We start from the raw sequence: 24,450 nt of genomic DNA, 5'->3' as shown, positions 1-24,450 counted from the left end.
AGTGCTGGAAATTAATTATGTATATTTCTATTTTTTTTTTTTAGGCTAAGGCCCATGTAATGTGCGGGGATGACCAGACAGTCTCAGTATCATGTGACTAACCCCCCCCCCTTCCCCTCCTCTCCTCAGTTTTCTTTTGTCTCAGCGTCACTGTGTTGACCACTTCTATGATAAATTTACCTCGTGAATAAACGTAATTTCTCCTGCTTGGCCAGGTTATAGAGGCGAATTTTTCACCTAATTCCAGAGAATGGGGAGCCCTTAATACGATAAAATTAATTCTATAATGGTAAGGTCTTAAGCCAGCTCAAACAAATCCCAGATAATTACGCCGCGCCAATGAGGTTGACGAATCTGATAAGTCTTCTTTGCTTCACCGTCCTTTTACCCCTGTTGCTACGCAAGCCGGGAAGAGATACCAGACTTTGACTAATTCCCCAATTGATTTCAAAAGTCCATTGAATTAAACTTCTTAAAGTAACAACTATAAAGTAAACAGTAACTTAATTATTCATATTTTTCATCCCTGAACTCACAACCAAGTCGCCCCCCCACTAGCACAAAATTATAACTCTTAATAAATTTCCCCATTGGAAACCTTTATCCTTAGTTTCCCGCCTATTTCCTCACAAGCAAAACCAGTCTCTCTCGGATTCTCCTCAGGTGAGCATGCAGTCTGATAATCTCCTCCTCCATTCCTGTAATATTAAGTAAGTGTTTGTTTAACAATAATTTTACTAAAGCGAGTCTCTCTCGGATTCTCCTCAGATATTCCTGTTGATAAACTATTGTTCTGAGTGGATAGATATTCACATTTTTACGTTCTTTTTTGTTGGTTCTCTCCACGTGACTAGTGCAACCACCTGGTTCGAGATCACCGTGTGAGACTGACCTCAGGTCTATACATACTTTTTGGGTATATATATATATATTTTTTTTTATTTATTTATTTATTCTCTGGTCTCCCCCGCAACTCAGTAGTCGCGAAAATATCTCCATCGCAGTTTTATGTAACTGAAGAGTACGCTACCATTCTTTTGTATTTCTGAATTCCTTTTTTTTATTTATTATTATTCGGATTATTCCATTATCAATTAAAAATCTATAAAAGTGTCAATATTTGTATTTCTTTTAATCCAGTGATAGGATTTGTGATTATCGTCTGCCACAAGGGAACATCACTCATTAGGGCACGAAAATAATACAATATAAAATGAAGAAAGAAGTAAGAGTGAATGAGAGAAGAATGAAGGGAGGGGAGAGAGATGAGAAGAAAGACAGGCTGGGGATGAGATTTGGATGTGTCCCTGACACATAGCCTACTCAGCCTGAAGCTTCTGGTATATTATTTATCCATGCAGTCACTCATATTCCCCACATAAATTTCCTTATTTCCCCTTATCCATTCAATCTGAGTCTCACCCAGCATTTAGTAGAAGAGTTGCTCTTGACAATAAAGTGATCAGTATTCATGTAGCCCCACTAGTTTAATTATTAGAATTTTCAGAAGTGAAGTGCCTTATTCATATAAACCAACGAGGGGTGCAGAGCAGCAAGTGGGTGGGTGTATGTGTGTTGCCACACCCCCTCCCCACTTAACAGCAGAGCGAGAGAGTGTTTGGTGCACTTTTTCACACTCAGTCACTACCCAGTGCTTAGATGGAACAGAAGTATTGAGACAGGTAATAGTATCCGGAAGAGACTGAGATGAGATTACAGCTAGGTCAGTTGCTTTAAGGGGATAAGTGAGTCATTACTGGCCATATGCCCTGGCCTACTTAAATAGTGTAGGAATCTCCATAGTAGCCTGGCAGGGAGTGTAGTTGTGTATGACACTTCATACCCAGGGAAGTGACTTTGGTTGTGTGTGTGTGCGGGCTGAGTTCTTGTACAGTGAGCAATGAATTACCCTCCTGTGTGTTTGTGGATGCATGTCTGTAGTCGTGTCTTTTGTTAGTGAGCTTGTTTAGTGTTAAATGCTACTGTGTCAGGCTCCTGGTGGGTGCTTGACTTGCAGAGAGCTTAAGTAATTAGCAGTGTAGTGAAATTTACTCCATCTTCAGGCCCTGATCAGAACTGCTGTCCAGGAGGCTGTAAATGATGCTACTCTGCTAGAGTATTATAATAATTTGCTAGAAGTGGGTGGTCTGTTACAAGGGCACTATTCCCCCAGGGTATTATACCTCGACCATGTATGTGTTATTACTCGTTATAATTGTTTCTCCCTAGGTGTGGTTGTTGATCCTTTCACAGCTGTGGGAGTTAATTGATGTTAGAGTATTTCCCTTGTGGGTAAAACAGACTGGCTTTGTGACCATTGTTAATAAGGGTGCATGAATCAAGAATGAACCTTGTAATCCATATTAAGCCCTGCACCCAGTCACTAGGGGTAAGCTAGTCCAGGTGTGGCAAGTTTATGAAAGGGCTGGGAACTGTGGTCATAACAATATATGTAGAAAATGAGGGGGTTTAACCAAGGGGAAAACCCAGGTTTTGTAGTGTTAGTAGCGGTGAAAATATGTGTCTGACCAAACAGTGTAAAGATCTCTGGACGTGAAAATTTCACCACAGGATCCCATGCTCGAAACAGCCACAATAATCTGGCTTCGCCCAGCGTCAAACCCCCTCTACCCCTCTTTCCACACTTCCCCCAATGACCCATACTGAGTGCTGTTATAAACATATCCACCAAATAATGGAGGATAACACACTATTAGATAAGTTGCAGGGGATGGTGGGGAAATATCCACGCTGCTAATGCCACAAATTATGTGTTTTCCCCTTGGTCAAATCCCTCATTTTGTAGCTAACAGCAGCAGAGAAAAGATATGCCTAAAAAGTACTTAATTTTGGGAAAACTTTTAAAATAGTGGCAGGAAATTTTAAAAAATAAGGATAAAAACTTGCAAATTTACATCATACACAGTCATATGCCTAAAATATCCAATGCTCCACAAAAAAAAAACTATGGGGAAAGACCAATGGCCCCACATGAAGCATTTTGCAAATAGATCCAAATACCTATTAATAAAAAGAATTACTAGAAGCTCACTGATCTAGTTCCTGTCACACAGATAGACCAAAAGATCAAAGAGAAATTAATATAGAAGCACAAATCCTCACCTGATTAGCTTTTGGGCTAGAGTACTACTTCCTGAATGACAAAACAAATACTTTTGGTGATGCAACAAGTCACACACTATATAGTTCACAGGATTTATCCATAATTTACTTGAAGTAGAGAGGCAAACAGAAAGATAACTAATCAGAGCAGCCACCAGAAATAACAAATGGGAAATCCCATCAACAATCCAGGTATGGATCTTTACAAGTTAGAAGAAATGTCCTAGGCAGGGAAGCCACATAGTTTGAAGCACTAAGGATTTGGGAGACAGGCGAGACCTGCCAGCCACCCACAGGCTTTGTGTAGAAATTGCCATCTTAATTCTTTCTTTACATTTAAGTTTTAGGTTTAGTGTTTTAAGTTTAAGATTAAGCCATGCTGTATTTTATTAAGGATGGTTACTGAAGACAGCACAGTCTTGTAATACTCTGTTTTTAGAGGAGACGGTGTATGGCATGCCTTCTGTGATTTACGTTCAATAATGTAACCTTATTCTATTATATTTTATGTTTTAATTGTAATTTTAAGAGTAATTTTTTAAACATATGAGAATGTTTTTTGCCTTTTCTATTATAACTGTCATTAGTAGGCCAAACAAGTCTATATTACCACGGTAGCTACATTTTTGTGTTATAGTTGTTTGGACTACTTTATAATTAACCTAAGTTAAGGAGTGAGTTAATTTTCTTTGTTAAGATCTCCACAAGGCGAGCACAAGGTATCGAGATAGGTCAAGGTTAGCATGGGGTCATGAGGAGAGGGGGTGTATATTAGGAGGTCCAGGGGTAACCCTTGTTCTCTCTTGTGGTCATTCACTCAGGATGGGTCATCCCATGCTTTGGTTGTGAGTGATCAGGGTGACGTGGTGACATGTTGGTGTGTTAGGTATGTTGTCCTTGTGCATGCCTAAGGTAAACAGCCATGGTATTTTCCTTTTTGTCAACTAGTTAGGTAGTGAGTGAGGGTGGTGATGTGCAGTTGACAATGAGGCCATGGGGCCTCTCAGTCAGTGCAACCAAGAGCACCCTAATGTGCTTCACACTGAAACGGGTTCCTGTTCCTCTAGCTGTTCGTGTCTGCGGCTCTCCTGTCCCTTACTCCAGGACATACACTTTTCTTGGAATGCAGCTCGACAAGCCCCACCTCACCTGGCCCACCATTTGGAACATCTCCATACTTCATGCAACAAGTGACCAGTGAAGAGAGTGGCCAGCATTCAATGGGGAGCCAACAGATATCTGTTGCTGTATTACTGGGTGGCCATCAGGTTGAAACTGGACTATGGTAGCAGTCTCTATGACTCTGCTGTCCCCACTACCCTTCACAGGTTGGACCTCCTTCACAACACATCCCTGCAAATCTCCATGGGGACAAAAAAATCCTCACCTGTCACGGCCCTCCATGCAGAGAGCAGTGTTCCCCCCTTACACGCTTGCAGGAAGGAAGTCCTTTGCCGTCAGTTCTATGCCATAAAATCAAAACCATCATCTCACCCCCTCTCCAAACTGTACTCCACCTCCAGAATTGACCCACACACCCCAATCTGGCTCTCAGTGTGTAGTCTGGGTACTGCAAGCCCTTTCCAAGCTGCAACTGCCACCACCACCACTCCAACCCATCAGGTCCACTTCTCCAGCTGCACCATGATTAGACATTTCAGACAGGATTGCCCTGCAAGTATCTTAGCTACACACGTTTTCTAACACCTAGATCAGGCTACGTACCAGGATTACATCAAGATCTACATTGACGGCTCTAACTTTCCCGCTCTTCCATCCACAGCTGCTGCCATCTATGACCATAAATACAGTATCTGCATGACGTGGACACTCACCCCTGCCACTGTCTTGTCAGTGGAGCTCTTCACCCTATGTCAGGCCCTGGTTTACCTCAACAGTATCTAGATTCCAGGGGAAGCAATTGTCTATGCAGACTTCAGGTCATCCCTGCATCTCATTCTCTCCCATCACCCGTCCACATCAACAGCTCTGGTTCACTCCCTACAAAATCACCTCCTCTCCCTCACCTCAACAGGTTGGATCATCACCTTACAGTGGGTCCCTTTCCATTCTGGTATCTGTGGTAATGAAGTGGTGGATGCAACAGCAAAAATAGATCTTACAGGGACTGACATCATACCTCTCCCCCTGCCATACTCTGCTGCCATTTGCCTGCACTCCCAAAACTGCCCCTCCTCCTGGGATGACTTCCTCCACAACTCCCTATGTACCACCTCCATGGACCTGTACCGCAAGGACTCCTCCCCACAACCATGGGTTTGGCAGTCATCCTGCACTTTAGATGTTGCCCTCACCCATTTGCAACTCGGTCACACCAAACTCATGGCTCACTTGTATCACCTCCACCTCTCTCCCTCCCTGTATTGCCCCAGGTGCCAGATGGTTTAAGAGATCAAGGAACACTTATTTCTCCACTGTTCACATTTCTACTCCCACTGCCAGACCCTCAGCACTCAGCTACTCACCATATACATTACTTTTGACCTGCCCACCCTATTAGTCACCACTGACATTCCTTCACCCCATCGATCCACAGCCATATGCCTTACATGTGCCTTCTTGAAGAGGACTAAACAGCTCTCTAGACTGTGAATACTCACTGACACTCACCAGGGTGTATATAGTTGGCAACAACATCACCAGCCTTTACTCCCAGTTAGATTTTTAATATTCAGATCCATAATTTTTTTTTTCATTTCCTCTTTCAACTTTTTGTTTTCCTTCTACCTTTCTTCTCTCCCATTTCACTAAAAGCTTCCTTAAGTCTTCTCCATACACCTCCTCATCATTTTGTCATCCTCTCTATATATCTGCCGATTCTTGTATTTCTTCTCTGAGTTTTAAATTATCCTCCTTGACTTTACATAATCTCACATACTCTAATCATTCCCATATCTTCCTAAGTAAATTCTGAAAAATCCTGGGGTGGTGTACTTGGAGATACAGTAGCCACCTCATATTTTTGCCCAATGTATCAAAAGCTTTTCATCTCATCAACTCTTCTCCTCTAACTGATTGTCTTCAGCTTCTTTCTCATCGCTGCAATGTTGCATCTCTAGCTATCTTCTACTGCTATTTTACTACTGCTACTGCTTCTACTGCTATGCTAACTGCTCTTCTGATCTTGCTAACTGCATGCCTCTCCTCCTCCTGCAGCCTTGCTGCACAAGACTTTCTTCTTTCTTTCACCCCTATTCTGTCCACCTCTCTAATGCAAGAGTTAACTGGTATTCTCAATCATTCATCCCTTTCTCTGGTAAACTCTAGAACTCCCTGCCTGTTTCTGTATTTTCACCTTCCTATGACTTGAATTCTTTCAAGAGGAAGGTTTTAAGACAATTATCCTTCAATTTTTGACTACCATTTTGGATCCTGTTTGGGGACCAGCATCTCAGTGGGTTTTTTTTTCAATTGTATTTTTGTTGCCCTTGGCTGGTGTCCCTCCTAAAAAAAAAAAAAAAAAAAAAAAAAAAAAAAAAAAAAAAAAACAGAGCTCGGGGGCTGTAAATCAGTCCTTGATTCAGCAAGGCAGTAAACCGCAGAGCCTCACATGTGGACCAAGATGAAGCTTCACCAAGGACCATTCAGCCAAGCCAGCACCATCTAACATGTTGACCGACTACTTAAAGGGAGGTCCTGATGGCAGCTGAGGAAGACTAGGCACTGCGGTTCCCCCTCTACCCCATCTGCTCCTCAAGATAGCCGCTATCTCAGCATTTTTACTGGCCTGACTCATCACCCCAGTGTGGGTATGTACCCACAAGATATTATGGTGATGTGTTTCAGGGACTGCATGTTTGTACACAAGCATAAGTAAAGGCTGTCAATGGGATCTTCGCCTGTGTTTGCATCTAGCTCCCCCTTAGCGTGCAACACATTTTTACCAAGCATTCAGCTGTTCCTTAGGCCAGCTTTCACCTTCCTGTCAAACCTCATTGATGAAAACAAGACTAAGAAATGGACCCTGTACATACAATTCTGGGTGAATATTTGACACTACTCTCCACTCTCTCTCAGGTGGTGTGTGTGTGTGTGTGTGTGTGTGTGTGTGTGTGTGTGTGTGTATTTACCTAGTTGTGGTTTATGAGAGGGGAGTAATCTCATAGTATCCTGTCTCTATATCTATCTAGTTTGGTCTTAAAAGCACTGACAGTTTTGGCATTTACAATGTCTTCAACTGAGTTTGTTCCATTTGTTCATTTGTTTCTTAATGTCTCTTCTACAGTTAACTTTCTTCAACTTCTTATTGTATCCCCTTGTACTCTGTAAGTCTAAATATATAAAACCTTTTTTGTCCACATTTTCCATACCATTTATCATTCTATAGATGCTTATTAAATCTCTCTCTTCTATTTTCAAGGGCAGGAATTTCCAACATTCTTAATCTCTCTTCATAGGTCAATTTACTCAACTCCAGAACCATCTTAGTGACTGCTCTTTGCACTCTTTCTAATTTTATAATATTCCTCTTTGTATGAGTAGACCACACCACTGCCACATATTCCAGTCTTGGTCTTATCATGGAAATCGACAACTTTTTTATAATTTTTTATCCAAATAAGAGAATGCCATTCTTACTCTTTTTAACAAATTCATCATCTCTCCAGTAATTTCATCACTGTGTCTGTCCAAAGCAAATTTTCAGTAACTGTTACTCCCAAATCCACTTCCTCTTTTGACCTCTTTAACTTCACACTTTCCATCTCATAATGATACTGTATTCTTTTCTTACTCTTACCAAACTCCATTACTTTACATTTACTTAAATTGAATTCCACTTGCCAAGATTTCTTTCATCTATTTACCTTATCTAAATCTTCCATCTCCATCAACTTTGCCATAATAATCACCAACTCCTCACCTGTCTCCTTCTGGTGTGCCTCCAATGTCTTTATTCTCTCCACTAACTTGTCCATCATTTCTTCCATTTATAAAATTTTTCTACACTACAATCTATAATTTAGTTCTCTTTCCTCACCAGTAAAACCTTCAAAGGACCCTTGTTCTTTTGGGGTGCTGCCCTCAGCCATTTTGTCCAATGTAAAGAAACCAACCAAACTTTCTTAGAGACGAGATAACTATACCCACATACTGTTTCTCCCCTCCCTATTTACCACCAAGGTATTCATGGATCTTCATATAATTTGCTCCACTGTGAACAATTTGTCTTATTCCTTCCTCCTATATGTAGAGCACTAGGAAACACATCCTGTCAGCTTCGCCACCACCGCTGTGTGTGTGTGTGTGTGTGAGAGAGAGAGAGAGAGAGAGAGAGAGAGAGAGAGAGAGAGAGAGAGAGAGAGAGAGAGAGAGAGAGAGAGAGAGAGAGAGAGAGAGAGAGAGAGAGAGAGAGAGAGAGAGAGAGAGAGAGAGAGAGAGAGAGAGAGAGAGAGAGAGAGAGAGAGTTAGCCATCAGCTGAGTTTGTTTGCATGCTCTCTCTCTCTCTCTCTCTCTCTCTCTCTCTCTCTCTCTCTCTCTCTCTCTCTCTCTCTCTCTCTCTCTCTCTCTCTCTCTCTCTCAAACCAATAAAATAAAAACATTAAGGGTTCACATAATAAGCTGCATTCTCAAGTTATTATCTCCCTCTCCTTAACCTTCATTCCTTTTTCCCTTCTTTCTTTTTATATTTAGAATTACTTTTCTAAGTTACTACTTCCCTCTGTTTTGAGGTGTTATATTTACCTCACAGTATCCTGTCTCTATATCTATCCAGTTTGGTCTTAAAAGTATGGACAGTTTCAGCATTCACAATGTCTTCACTGACTTCATTTCATTTGTTCACACTTCTGTGAAGAAAATTATACTTCTTAATGTCTTTTCTACAGTTAACTTTCTTCAGCTTCTTACTGTGTCTCCTTGTACTCTGTGTCCAAATTTATAAAACATTCTTTGTTCACATTTTCCATACCATCTGTAGACATTTATTAAATCTCTCTCTCTCTCTCTCTCTCTCTCTCTCTCTCTCTCTCTCTCTCTCTCTCTCTCTCTCTCTCTCTCTCTCTCTCTCTCTCTCTCTCTCTCTCTCCTATTTTCAAGGGTAGGAATTTACAACATTCTTAATCTCTCTTCATAAGTGGAATTTCTCAACTCTGGAACCATCCTAGTGACTGCTCTTTATACTCTTTCCAATTTTATAATATTCCTCCTTGCATTACATTACATTTACTTAAATTGAATTCTATTTGACAAGATTTACTCCATCTATTTATCTTATCTAAATCATCTTGCAGTACTATGCAGCCATTTACATTTTCTATCCTTCTTACCAGCTTAGCATCATTTGCAAATAAACTCATGTAGCTATCTATTTCTTCATTCATGTCATTTACATATATCACAAACATTATTATTGATCCCAACACTGACCCCTGTGGGACACCACTAGTTACTTTCAGCCAAGATGAATTTCGGTCTTGTATTACAGTTTTCATCTCTCTATCATCCAAATAATCCTCCATCCACTCCAGCAGTCTTCCTCCAATTCTTCCATATTTTTTTTTTTTATCTTCCATAGCAATCTTCGGTGTGGTACTTTGTTGAAAGCCTTCTTCAAGTCAAAGCAGACACCATCTACCTCATCCATCTCTCTCTCTCTTGCACAATATCATCTATCTTTGAATAAATGGACAGTAAGTTCATGGAGCATGATCTTCCCCTTCTAGATCCAAATTGACAATTTACCAAAACTTTATACATCCATTTTTTCTTTATTGTTCTTTCACATAGTTTTTCTACAACACTAGTCAATGACACTGGTTTTAATTTACTGGGTTTTCCTTATTTTCTCCTTTGAATATAAGTGTAATATTTGCTCTATTCCAGTCTTTTGGTACTCTTCCCTGCGACAATGATATCACTACCGCATTGTGAATTTTATCAGCCTGTTGTTACCTGCATTCTTTCAATATCCAGTTTGATACTCCATCTGGACCAGATGCTTTATTTACATCAGGTTCTTCCATCATCTTAAGTATTTCATCATAACTGACTGGGACTGTACTTAGTATATTCCTCACAAAATTATCCCTTCTAGCATCAAACTCTCCTTCCATAGTAAATACCAATATGAAACTTGTTCATAACCTCTGCCATGTCCACTGCATCCTCATGGACTTTTCCTTCGACTTTCAGTCTTGATACACCTTCTCTCTTCTTCATCTTCCCATTAATATGTCTAAAGAATAGTTTTGATTCATTTATATACTTTTCTATTATATTTCTTTCATAGTTTCTTCTCTCCATTCTAATTATCTCAACGTACTCATTTCAGGCATCAATATATTCATCACGATTGCTTTAAGTTTTCCTTTTCTTTCATCTATTCCAAGCATTTAACTTACAATTTCTAGCATCTTTGCATTTTGTACTGAACCATTCCTTACCCTTTCTACACCTTGCTCCTCCTCTAGGTACAAATTTCTCCACAAAAGTATTATAAATCCTTATAAATTCATCCCATTTTTCCTGAACATCATCTGCATGTTCAAAGTCTTTCCAGTCCATGGCAACAAAGTACTTTCATAATTCTTCAAAATCAACTTTATTATTTTTAAATCTTCTTACCTTATGATTTTCATCAATGATTAGATTTTCATTTTTCAAATTAAATTCCATCAACACATGATCACTTTTACCTAAAGGGTTATCATAGTGTATAGTTTCAAAATTTCCATGTCTTTGGTAAACACTAAATCAAGTCTTGATGGTTTAGTTCTTCCACTAAATCTGATATCACAATCAACCCACCGAGTCATCAAGTTTTCCACTGCTCATTTTAATAGTCTATTACTCCATGAGTTCTCACTTCCAGTAGTTGTTAATGTTTCCGAATTCATCTCCTTGCAATTAAAATCACCAACAATAACTATATCACTACTTTCCATCACTATCTTTTCAAGACCTTTTAACACATCTACCAACATCTCTTCATGCTCTTCTTTTGCCAAGCATTGTTCATAGGTGGCACATACACTCCTACATAATTAATTATCCTTCCGTTTCCACTTTTAATCATCACTTGTAGAATTTCAGATTTGTCTTCACTTTCTATTACCTTCTCCACTTTAACACATTTTTTAGTCAGAACGATCACTCCACCTCTTCCCTTGTCACTTCTATTTTTTATCCATAACATATTTTTATCATCACCAATGTCAGGAGTTCACCATTTATTTTTCCATTTTGTCTCATATAATACATCTGTTGTGGTTCTGTTTAATAACTCATTTATTTCCATCTTTGTTGACATTAATCCAATTACATTAGTATAACATACTTTACTTACTGTTTGATGTAACATTTCTTTATTCTCATATCTCTTACAAAAAAAACTTCCCTTCCATTCATTGTTTGTTTTTTTTGTTTAGCCACATTTATTGGGTCCTTTTGCTTTAACCTTTCAGTCTCATCCAGATCCCTGTTTATCCATACATTCTTACATTCTTCATCTCCAGACAATCTCCAAGACCCATTTATTATCTCTTTTGCTTGTACTTGTGTTGCAGTCCTTATTCTTATGGGTCTTATTTTCTCTTCTTCATGTTTCCCAATTCTATGGAATTTTTCCGCTTGCTTTACTACCTGACTGTCTTCACCCATCACTTTCTTCGGTAACTTATTCAATAGGCTCTTTTCCTTTTCCTCTCTTTGAATTCTGCTTACCATTTTCTTTTCCTTTAAACCAAATACAATTATTTGTTTATACTTTTCTACAGTGTTTCTCACTAACTTTTCTCTTCTTTAATAACATTTATGACCTTCTGTCTCAGATTTTGTTTCTCATTTTCTTGTCGTTCTATTATTTTCTTTAGTGATTTTTCTTCAACTTTATATTCATTTATCACTTATTTTGCCTCATTTCCGCATCCTTTATACTTGCCTTTATTTCTTCATTTCATTTCTAAACAGTTTCTACTTTCTCCTTTATTTGCTTTTTTCAAAAAGTCATTTTCCATCTTCAACTTCTCATTTTTATCTTCCATCTCAATCAACTTTGTTATAATGATCACCAACTCCATACTTTATATTTCTGCCCGGAACCATGCCAAGTCTGTTCTCCAACTAGCCAAAAACTCCTTCATTAACAGAAAATGTCAAAACCTTTCAAGATCTAACTCCCCTTGTGATTTCTGGCATCTAGCCAAAAATATCTCCAATAACTTTGCTTCTTCTTCTTTCCCTCCTCTACTTCAACCAGATGGCACCACTGCTATCACATCTATTTCTAAAGCTGAACTCTTTGCTCAAACCTTTGCTAAAAACTCTACCTTAGACGATTCTCGGCTTGTTCCTCCCTCTCCTCCACCCTCTGACTACTTCATGCCACGTATTAAAATTCTTCGCAATGATGTTTTCCATGCCCTCGCTGGCCTAAACCCTCGAAAGGCTTATGGACCTGATGGGGTCCCTCCTATTGTTCTTTGAAACTGTGCCTCCGTGCTTGCACCTTGCCTAGTCAAACTCTTTCAGCTCTGTCTGTCAACATCTACCTTTCCTTCTTGCTGGAAGTTTGCCTACATTCAACCTGTTCCTAAAAAGAGTGACCGCTCTAATCCCTCAAACTACTGTCCTATTGCTTTAATTTCCTGCTTATCTAAAGTTTTTGAATCTATCCTCAACAGGAAGATTCTTGAACATCTATCACTTCACAACCTTCTATCTGATCGCCAGTATGGGTTCCGTCAAGGCCGCTCTACTGGTGATCTTCTGGCTTTCCTTACTGAGTCTTGGTCATCCTCTTTTAGAGACTTTGGTGAAACTTTTGCTATTGCTTTGGACATATCAAAAGCCTTTGATAGAGTCTGGCACAAAGCTTTGATTTCCAAACTACCCTCCTACGGTTTCTATCCTTCTCTCTGTAACTTCATCTCAAGTTTCCTTTCTGACCGTTCTATTGCTGCTGTGGTAGACGGTCACTGTTCTTCTCCTAAATCTATTAACAGTGGTGTTCCTGAGGGTTCTGTCCTGTCACCCACTCTCTTCTTATTATTCACTAATGATCTTCTAAACCAAACTTCTTGTCCTATCCACTCCTACGCTGATGATACCACCCTGCACTTTTCCACGTCTTTTCATAGACGTCCAACCCTTCAGGAGGTAAACATATCACGCAGGGAAGCCACAGAACGCTTGACTTCTGATCTTTCTAAAATTTCTGATTGGGGCAGAGCAAACTTGGTATTGTTCAATGCCTCAAAAACTCAATTCCTCCATCTATCAACTCGACACAACCTTCCAGACAACTATCCCCTCTTCTTCAATGACACTCAACTGTCCCCCTCTTCTACACTGAATATGAACTGGAAACTTCACATCTCTAGCTAAAACAGCTTCTATGAAGTTAGGTGTTCTGAGACGTCTCCACCAGTTTTTCTCACCCTCCCCAGCTGCTAACCCTTTATAAGGGCCTTATCTGTCCATGTATGGAGTATGCTTCACATGTCTGGAGGGGTTCCACTGATACTGCTCCTCTAGACAGGGTGGAATCAAAAGCTTTTCATCTCATCAACTCCTCTCCTCTAACTGACTGTCTTTAGCCTCTCTCTCACCGCCGCAATGTTGCATATCTAGCTGTCTTCTACCGCTATTTTCATGCTAACTGCTCTTCTGATCTTGCTAACTGCATGCCTCCCCTCCTTCCGTGGCCTCGCTGCACAAGATTTTCTTCTTTCTCTCACCCCTATTCTGTCCACCTCTCTAATGCAAGAGTTAACCAGTATTCTCAATCATTCATCCCTTTCTCTGGTAAACTCTGGAACTCCCTGCCTGCTTCTGTATTTCCACCTTCCTATGACTTGAATTCCTTCAAGAGGGAGGTTTCAAGACACTTATTCATCAATTTTTGACCACTGCTTTGACCCTTTTATGGGACTGGCATTTCAGTGGGCTTTTTTTTTTTTATCAGATTTTTTGTTGCCCTTGGCCAGTGTCCTTTCTACATAAAAAAAAAAAAAATAGTTTTTGGTGGTATGTATGTCACAATAACTTTTTTTTTTTTTCACTTTCTTTGATCTTAATCACAACACTTGATATTTCTCCCATTCCATCACCATATTCCACTTCCTCAACAACAATATCTTCTTTTACCAATATCATCACTCCTCCTCCTCCCTTTCCTTTTGTCTCTCCTCCATGTGCTATATTTTCCTCTGCAAATCTTATCTTTATTTCCTCCTTTGGTTTGGTTTCCATTGAAAATACCACATCTGGTTTATTGCTTTTTTGTTAGTCATTAAGTTCCAATAGGCTTGACACCAAACCATCTATACTTGTAAACATAATTTTTAAGGTTCCGTTTGGTGACCTTCAATGGCATCTTTGTGCCACCATTTCCTCACTTTCATGTCCACAACTTTCTAAATGAATCTCCTCACTTGTTCCTGTGTTCTCTCCTCATTTTTTGACTAAGCCTCTACTCTCAACTCTTTCAGTTTACTCCTCTTTTCTTTGTTCATGTCTCTTTTTATCCATACTTCCTTTATTCCTTCTACTTTTGTCAGTTTCTTATTCTTATTGCTCACTTGTTCCTGTGTTCTCTCCTCGTTTTTTGACTAAGCCTCTACTCTCAACTCTTTCAGTTTACTCCTCTCTTCTTTGTTCATGTCTCTTTTTATCCATACTTCCTTCATTCCTTCTACTTTTGTCAGTTTCTTATTCTTTGCAAGACATGTTCCGTTGCAGTTTGTGACATGAGTCTTATTTTCGTTTGTCTTGTTTCATTTCCTTTGTACTTTCTGATCCTGTAAACCTCTTCAATCTGTTAGATTATCCCTCTCCTTCCTCTGCCACTTCTGCTATAATTTCCTTAGCCCTTTTCACTTCTTTCTCCTTAGCTATTTTCATGGGTAGGTTCTTCTCTGTAACCCCAAATACCACCACACACACATCTTATTCTGTACCGTGTCTCTCACAAGATTATTTTTTTTCCTTTATTATTTTAATCACTTGTTTTTTTCCATATCATTATTGGGTTCCTGTTGCTGTTGCCTTATTATCTCCTCCATGTCCACCTTTTGCTGTTGTTCTCTCTCTTCTTTCCAACTTTTGACTTCCTCTGTCACCAACTTCTTCACTTCTCCAACCCTAACATCTCTTTCTTGCAAAGTTTTCTTTAACTCTTTGTTCTCTTCCTTGAGTTTCTTAATTCCTTCACAGTACTTCTTGTTTATACCCACTATTTTTGTCATCTCTTCTCTCAGTTTTTTGTTTCCTTTTTCTTTTTCTATCTCCCTCTTTTCCATCTCTATTATACCATGGGATACCTTTTCTACATTGTCACCACCCACTTCTCTTTCTTTCTTCCACGCCCTTATCATCGCAGTTAAGCTACATATTTCTTCTCGTATTTTCACATTTTCTCCTTCAATTTTCCACATTTGTTTATTTGTGTGAGCTACAATGACATCCTCTTCCTTGAAGCCCTGAAAAATATTTGGGTTTGTGCCAGCCACCATCTTATCTGCTGATGTCACTGACTGTCAGTGTTTACCTTGTATCACTCTCTCATTTCTCCCTTTTGGCCACTCCTCTAAATAACACGTCCTCTTCCCCTGCACCAACACCTTGCACAACACCGTATTATGGACACAGGACTCAAAGTTTGGCTCTCCCCTGCACAATGAAACCTGGGTAGATTCTTGGAACTGCTGTGGATGCATTCGATCAGCTGGGCGGTGCATGTGTGTGTGTGTGTGTGTGTGTGTGTGTGTGTGTGTGTGTGTGTGTGTGTGTGTGTGTGTGTGTGTGTGTGTGTGTGTGTGTGTGTGTCCAGCGTGTGAGCCAGACGGGTTGCCGCTGGGTGTGTTTTCCCTGCTGCCAGCCCAGTCGGTGTTAGCTATTGTAACTCTTTACAATAATGTTCTTGTGTCTGGCACTTACCTGTGCTCATGGATTAAAGCTAAAGTTTTTACCAAATTTAAGAAAGGTGATAGACAAAACCCTAACAATTACAGAGGAATCAGCATCTTGAATTCTTTGGCAAAACTATTTGACATGATGTTGTGCAAAAGGCTGAATTGCTGGTTTAGACCACTGCGGGAACAAGCTGGCGTCCAGAGAGACCGTGGCTGTTTGGAACACATTGCCAAGCTACGCTTATTGGTTGATGCTGCTAAGCATAAAAAACAGAAGTTATTTGTAATGTTTATAGATTTTTCTAAAGCATATCATTTAATACCAAGGAGTAAGTTGTTTGTTGTGTTGAAAAGATTGGGTTGCGGACTGGTGATGCTGAGGGCTCTGACAGCTATGTACAGGGTGACACAGAGTATGGTGGGCATGGCATCGTTTACTACCACGCTGGGGATGTGTCAGGGCTCCCCAACTTCCTGTCTACTCTTCATTATTTACATCACTGAGTTAGTTAAGATGATAAAGGAATGGTGTATCCAGAGATTTCTAGACTGGTTACATGTTTTAGTGTTAATGGATGATACTCTCTTATTGTCTACAAATCGGGCTAATTTAATAAAAAAAAGTGGAAATATTGGACCAGTTCTGTAAAGATTATGGTATGATTGTAAACAACGATAAAACAAAATTCTTTGTTATTCGTGGTGAAGACGGCGATGCAGGCACTATTCGTGTGAATGATCTGGTTATTGAAAACTGCCGTAATTACACTTACTTAGGGTCACCATTTATTAGTGATGGTTCTGTGTTCTCAGCTGTCAGGGCACATGCTGCAGCAAAGCTAAGTCATGTCCTGAAATATGTTTCATTTGTTACGAAAAACAATGATTTGCCTTTTGTTGTGAAATGGAGAATTTTTGAGGCTGCTTTAACGTCTCCAATTTTGTATGGATGTGAATCATGGGTAAACACTGATTTTAAGCCTGTCATCAAATTGTATAACTGGGCACTAAAACAAATGCTGGGGGTTAGGGAAACAACATATAACAATGTATGCTATGCTGAAGTTGGTTTGCCGGCACTTCCAGACCTTATTAGGTATAAACAGCACAAATTTTTTCAGGAGGATATGGCAAGAAAGGTCAGGAATGACTGATGATCCTTTGATGCTGGCTATACGAGAGACACTTGCTTCACGAATACCTACAGCCAGAATTATAGATACTTTCATCACCACTGAACTACCGAGTATGAAAACAATTACAGAAAATGTTTGTAATAGCAAAGCTAACTCAGATTCATCCAGATGTATGACTTATAAGGAGATAAAGCCGCAATTCACAGTGCATGATATTTACAAGCAAAAACATACATCCAGATGTATGACTTATAAGGAGATAAACCCACAATTCACAGTGCATGATATTTACAAGCAAAAACATACATCCAGATGTATGACTTATAAGGAGATAAACCCACAATTCACAGTGCATGATATTTACAAGCAAAAACATACATCCAGATGTATGACTTATAAGGAGATAAACCCACAATTCACAATGCATGATATTTACAAGCAAAAACATACAATTAACGAATTCCATAGAATGTCTTTTACGCGTTTCCGGTTGTGTGGTCACAGTCTGGCTATCGAGACAGGGTGCTGGAACCGCAGAGGGAGAGGTCGCTTACCAGTGGAAGAATGGCTGTATGAGTGTGGACGTGTCCAAATGGAGAGACATGTGGTAGAAGAGTGCCCTTTAACAGCTCACCTCAGATGTGCCTATAATGTTACCACATTAGATGATATATTTACAGATGTTTTTCCGCATGATGATGTTTGCAAAATGTTACATGAAGTGTTAAGTATTTACGAATCGGTTGGTAATGGTTGCAGTTGTTTGTCACTAGAATAAGACTGTTGATTATTAAAGTATGTTAAAGGATGGTAAATGGTTGCAGATGTTTATATCACTGGAATAAGACTGTTAATTATTAAAGTATGTTAATTGTGTGGACTACAGTAGTTATCAAGTATTATTGTTTGTGTTAGGAGTATTGGTAAAATTATTGCTATAATTTTTTCTATACATGTATTGCACTGTGGTCAATAAACTATCTATCTATCTGTGTGTGTGTGTGTGTGTGTGTGTGTGTGTGTGTGTGTGTGTGTGTGTGTGTATTTATCTAGTTTACCTAGTTGTGACTTATGGAAAGGGAGTAATCTCATAGTATCCCATCTCTATATCTATCTAGCTTGGTCTTAAAAGCACTGACAGTTTCGACATTTACAACATCTTCACTGAGTTCATTCCATTTGTTCACACTTCTGTGAGGAAAACTATACTTCTTAATGTCTCTTCTACAGTTAAATTTCTTCAACTTCTTATTGTGTCCCCTTGTACTCTGTGTGTCTAAATTTACAAAACCTTCTTTGTCCACATTTTCCATACCATTCATCATTCCATAGATGTTTATTAAATCTCCTCTCTCTCTCCCTTATTTTCAAGGGTAGGAATTTCCAGCATTCTTAATCTCTCTTCATAGGTCGATTTACTCAACAGAGTTGAGTAAATCTCTCTCACACACACACACACACACACACACACACACACACACATTGTGTGTGTGTGTGTGTGTGTGTGTGTGTGTGTGTGTGTGTGTGTGTGTGTGTGTGTGTGTGTGTGTGTGTGTGTGTGTGAGAGAGAGAGAGAGAGAGAGAGAGAGAGAGAGAGAGAGAGAGAGAGAGAGAGAGAGAGAGAGAGAGAGAGAGAGAGAGAGAGAGAGAGAGAGAGAGAGAGAGAGAGAGAGAGAGAGAGAGAATGGCTACCTAGTGACCACAATAAAAAATATTGTTCTTAATACTATTAGGACCTAATCTATTTTTTCTACAAGTCTTTTGAGAGGAAATGTAGTGCATGTATATGTGAGAGAGAGAGAGAGAGAGAGAGAGAGAGAGAGAGAGAGAGAGAGAGAGAGAGAGAGAGAGAGAGAGAGAGAGATAGAGATATAGAGAGAGATAGAGATAGAGAGAGAGAGAGAGAGAGAGAGAGAGAGAGAGAGAGAGATACCTAGAGTGACCACAATAAAAAATATGGTTCTTAACACTATTAGGACCTAATCTATTTCTTCTGCAAGTCTTTTGAGACCCAAAATAAGGCTAATTTCACCAATAATTTCCTGAAATCTTTGAAATTCATGAACCTTGCACACTATGATTGAAAATTTTTTTGTATGAGTATATAATCATGGGTACCAGCTGGGACAGAAAAAGTGTATGTGCTTGCTGATGAAAGTAACTCTAATGATAACATTTAAACAAACACCAAGGAAATGCTTCATCTAACTGTGTAAACTTTAGGTTACTACAATGACAGCAATATGCAAGGCTGTGTGAGAAACAGTGCATTAAGAGATGCATGTTAAAAACACAATTATCACAAGCCTTACTTCATGAAGAATAAAGTCTAATAAGACATTTAGCTGAAAAATATGAAAGAAAAGCACTTGAGTAGTCTCAATAAAATTCACAGTTATAATACACAATATAGAAGCAAAACAAAATTTCTTTCTCACCAGAACATGGGTGAGGACAGGCTCCATCTGTTCTGGCCTTTTCTGGATAAGTGGCATGATCACCACCACCACTTCTTCCACCAGGCTCTCCAGGGTACATTCATCCAGGCTGGAAAGAGGTAGTAAATGTCACTAGTACATTCTTTTAACTTATACATGATAAGAAAACCTAACTACTTATGAAAACACAAGAACATAAACCCTCCACCTCCCTAACACAAAAACAAAGACCTTCCTTTCCCCTCAACACAGCAACAAAAACTTCTATATCTCAAAATGCACTACTTCCAAACATAATAACAAAATCCAAGTATCTCCCAAAAACTAAGAACTTAGTCTCAGTTGCAGTTATATTACAACACAATCACATAACCTCTTACAACACAATAAGTTAACCCAACCTGCTCCTCCCTTTCTCTTCATGTCAACATGGGGCAACACAGCCTCACTACCATCTTCAACATAAAATTAACACATAGGTAAGTACAACCTTTCCACTTTCATCAATACTCAATGTTGAGATTTACAAAGAATGAATGAATGATGTCATTTACTAAATATACCTTTGTTTACTGAAAAAAAATCTACATAAAAGAAATTTTAAGAGTAACTTTGCTACAAATTTCATTATTATTATTATTATTATTATTATTATTATTATTATTATTATCATCATCATTATTATTATTATTATTATTTATCATTATTATTATCACTAAAAGCAACCAAAGCCTTCCCTCAGAGTGCAGATACATGATGGATCAACACAAAATATCAATGGTACTGGAGAGAAGCAAAAGCAATAAAGTTCAGGAAAAAAAGATAAAACTACTGTTTAAAAGAGGCACTTAAATGAGATTTAAAAGATTAAATGTCTGTAGAATGAACAATCTCATAGGTTAACTGATTCCACATTTTGACCAGGGATGGAATAATACACCATGAGAATTGTATCAAACATTCACAGGGTTCATAGTAAAATCATTAAGATGTAAGGCAAAGCTACTTTATCATTCAAACACCTATTAAGGGATGGAAATTATTATTAAAAACTTTAAATAAAACACAGTGCACTAACTTGATAATGATAATACTAATCAAGGGATAGTTTGGGAGAGATTAAAAGTTCAACTGAGCCATTTTGAATGGTGGTTTGTGGCAAAGATTCAAACAAGTGAACAATACTCATAAAAGCAGCAAGATGAAAGCATAAAAAAAATATCACTACAGTAAAGTCACAAATAAAAGTTTTGAGGTTCATATGAAGTAAATAAATTTGCACAAATGAAGAAGACAAGGAGTGAATGGGCTATTCAAATGTCAGCTTAGAGTCAAAAGTGGCTCCAGACAAATGCAGATCAGAAACTTACACAATGTTTGATAAAAATATGTAAACAAAGGTGAGGTGGATCCAATGTACAAGATCTGCTAATAGTAATGGAATGTGTTTTACTGGCATTTAGTTTCATGCCCTAAAGTTGACACCAATCCTTGCCAAGTCTCTATTCAGAGATACAGCAACTTATACTCTATTACATGGAGAGTGAACAGATGAGTACCGGTATGGAGTTTTAGCATTGAAAAATAAATTAGCTTATTTTCAAGAGTAATACCTAAATCAAAAGTAAAAATATATTAACAATAAAAAAAAAAAAAATCAGGTTTGAGTGCACTGCCTTGGGGAATACCAGAAACCCTAAAAAAACACATCATCAATTAATAAAAAAAATCTTAAAATTGCAGTGATTTCCAACAATACCATGGAGTTGCAATTTTTTATTACAGTCATATGGTTAATTTTTAATTACAGTCATATGGTTTCCTGCATCAAAGCAGAACTAAAATCAATGATAACAGCTTGAGAGCTCTAGGTTTGAGATAATTATACACTTTAAATGGCAAAATATAGATACAAATATGCAGTAAAAACTTACAAGATATACATTTAAACATACATTTATATACAAGAAAATAAATGTTTACTGAAATAAAAATTAACTTAATTAACTTAATAAGTTTAGCAACATATTTAATATTTCTGTAATTTCCCCAAAAGTTTACTTCCCACAAAACCTGTCAATGAGTGAAGCCTCTTCATGAAGGTTTATATTATGGAGCACAATGAACTGACAATATCATTTACACAAATCTATTATTATCAATACTATAATGAATTAATTAGAACATTTAGAGAGTTAATGAAGAAAGCTAAAAAGAATTATAAATTAAAGGTAGCTGCCAGGCAATGACTGAGCCCAAGGGGTTCTATCAGGTTCATAGGTAGTAGGTCCACTGAAAGCATCTGAAGAAGAGATGAATAAAATTCTGAATGAATATTTTTCAAGTTTTCACCCAGGAAAACATACAAGGAGTGCAGGATAGTGAACATATTTTTTGAGAAGAGAATGAGAAGCAGACAAATATTTCCATAACTATGAAGATAGTGGAACAAGAGATTGATAGCCCCCCCAAAGCTAAAGTCATCAGTACCAGATCACATATAATGCAGAGAGGTTATTAGTGAATTAAGAGCATGCTTTGGTGCTCTGTTATCTTTCATTACTCTTCTTTTCTTGTTGTATTTCTTTCCTAACGTATTCCACACACAACAGAAGGATAGTAAATTGTCAATGTAACTCCATACAATGTTGATAATATGTAAGATATATGAAATACCAGGTAGATGTTATGATGTCCTCTTTTCAATATAGAGTCATTAGCAACTCTGCACAGTGAACTAATCACACAGCAACAGCATGTTTAAAAGATAAAAAATAGAGCCAGCTGAAAATATATCAGACTGAACGAAGTTCTGGATCAAACAATGTCAGAGTATTGATGATCAATATGTATACTCTCAAATGAAATTCATCTGTGCTTTATACTTCTCATCTTACTCCTCTAAGTATAAATTCTTTTTTTGACTTGAATTTCCAAAGCAGAGCAAATCCTGATTCTCTTCCCTTTTGGAGAGATCTCCATGCTTGAAGACTTCAATGTTCACCACCAGCTTTGGCTTTTCCCTCCCTTCAGTGACCAACTTGGTGAACTAGCCTTTAACTTTGCTATCCTCCACAATCTAGAGTGATTAGTTTAACACCCTACTTGCATTCCTGACATCTTGGAGATACACTCAACATTTGTGACCTTTTCTTAACTTCTAATCCTTCTGCTTATGCTGTCACTTTGTCTACTCTATTGAACCCCTCCAATCACCTCATATTTGTATCTTATCATATTATTCCAATTTCTCCTCAGGATCCCTCAAGGTGAAAGTGCCTCTGGTGTTTTACCTCTGCTACTAATTGGGAGGACCTGAAGAGATATTATTCTAATTTTCTATGGAATGACAACAGCTTCTTTATCTCTGTGTGCTGAGCATATAACAGGGGTGACAGTGTCTGGCATGGAGGCATATATTTCTCACTCTTTCTCCTGCCCTAAACCTTTCAAATCTTGATTTAACTCAGTCTGTTCTCATGTTATACATGACAGAAAGACAGCCTACAAATGGTACTTGAGCCTTCCTTCACCTGAATTTTGTTCAATTTATATTTCTGCCTAAAATCATGCCAAGACTTTTCTCTAACTAAAAAAATGTCATCCATCAACAGAAAGTGTCACAATCTTTCTAGATCTAACTCCCCTCATGACTTCTGGCACCAAGCCAAAAACATCTCCAACAATTTTTCTTCTTCATCTTTCCCTCTTCAGTTTCAACCTAATGGCACCACTGCTATCTCATCTACCTCTAAAGCTGGTCTCTTTGTTCAAACCTTTGCTAAAAACCCTACATTGGATGATTCAGGGCTTGCTCGTCCCTCTTCTCCATCGTCCAACTATTTCATGCCTCCTATTAAGATTCTTTTTAGTGATGTTTTTCACCCTTTTGCTGGCCTTAACCCTTGGAAGGCTTATGGATCAGATGGGATCTCTCCCACTGTTCTCCAAAACTGTACCTCTGTGCTTGCACTTGTTTAGTCAAATTCTTCAACTCTGTCTATCAACATCTATTTTTCCTTCTTGGGAAGTTTCCTTACATTCTGCCTCTTCCTAATATATTAAACTAATGCCTCATTGTATTAATTTCTTGCCTTTCTACAGTTTTTTAATCTATTCTCAACAGGAAAATTCCTAAACATTTATCACTTCACAATCTTACATCTGATTACCAGTACAGGTTCTATCGTGGCTGGTCTACTGGTGATCTGGCTTTCCTTACTGAGTCTTTGTCATCCTCCTTTAGGAGCTATGGTGATACTTTTGTTGTTGTCTTAGGCATATCATGAGAGTCTGGCACAAGGCTTTAATTTCCAAACTACCAACGTAAGGTTTCTATCCTTCTCTCTAACTTAATATTGTTTCCTTTCTAATAGTTCTATTGGTACTATTAATATAAATAGGAGATCAGTCACTGATCTCCTATTTATATTAATAGTGGTGTTCCTCAGAATTCTCTCATCCTCCTCTCTCTATTATTCATCAATGATATTTTAAGCCAAAGTCATTATTGTATCCATTCTTAAGCACTTTTCATGTCTTTTCCTTGACATCAAACCCTTCAGGAATTAAACAACTCAAGCAGGGAAGCCACATAATGTTTGACTTCTGATCTTTCTAAAGTTTCTGATGTGAGCAGAGCAAACTTAGTATTGTTCAAGACATCAAAAAACCATTTCCTCTATATCTCAGCTCGACACAAACTTCTAGACAGATATTCCCTCTTGTTCAATGACACTCAACTGTCACTGTCTTCTACACTGAACATCCTCAGTTTGTCCTTAACTAATAATTTAAACTGGAAACTTCACATTCCATCTCAAGCTAAAACAATTTATATTAAGTCAGGTGTTCTGAGTTGTCTGCCAATTTTTCTCACC

At 38.3% G+C, this 24,450-nt stretch overlaps 1 protein-coding gene and 1 long non-coding RNA gene across 5 annotated transcripts in view; one reads left to right on the top strand and one right to left on the bottom strand.

Moving 5' to 3' along the window:
- The window catches only part of LOC135102203 (serine/threonine-protein kinase atr-like), a 479,415-nt gene that overhangs the window by 220,190 nt on the left and 234,775 nt on the right, over window positions 1-24,450 (bottom strand). For all 4 annotated transcript variants that reach the window (XR_010269589.1, XM_064007031.1, XM_064007033.1 and 1 more), the window contains one exon: window positions 19,571-19,679. Coding sequence is in view for 3 of the 4 variants with exons in the window: in XM_064007031.1 (XP_063863101.1) it covers window positions 19,571-19,679 (109 nt within the window). In the remaining variant the exon portion in view is untranslated. The remainder of the gene's footprint in view (window positions 1-19,570; window positions 19,680-24,450) is intronic.
- On the top strand, window positions 154-18,817 carry LOC135102202 (uncharacterized). Its single transcript, XR_010269588.1, has 3 exons — window positions 154-710; window positions 4,191-6,893; window positions 17,118-18,817. It is a non-coding gene; the product is annotated as an uncharacterized LOC135102202 (long non-coding RNA).

Source organism: Scylla paramamosain, chromosome 7 (assembly GCF_035594125.1).
Source record: "Scylla paramamosain isolate STU-SP2022 chromosome 7, ASM3559412v1, whole genome shotgun sequence".
NCBI classification, from domain to species: domain Eukaryota; kingdom Metazoa; phylum Arthropoda; class Malacostraca; order Decapoda; family Portunidae; genus Scylla; species Scylla paramamosain.
Note: the sequence above shows the minus strand (reverse complement) of the source record. Positions and strands in the feature narration are given on the sequence as shown.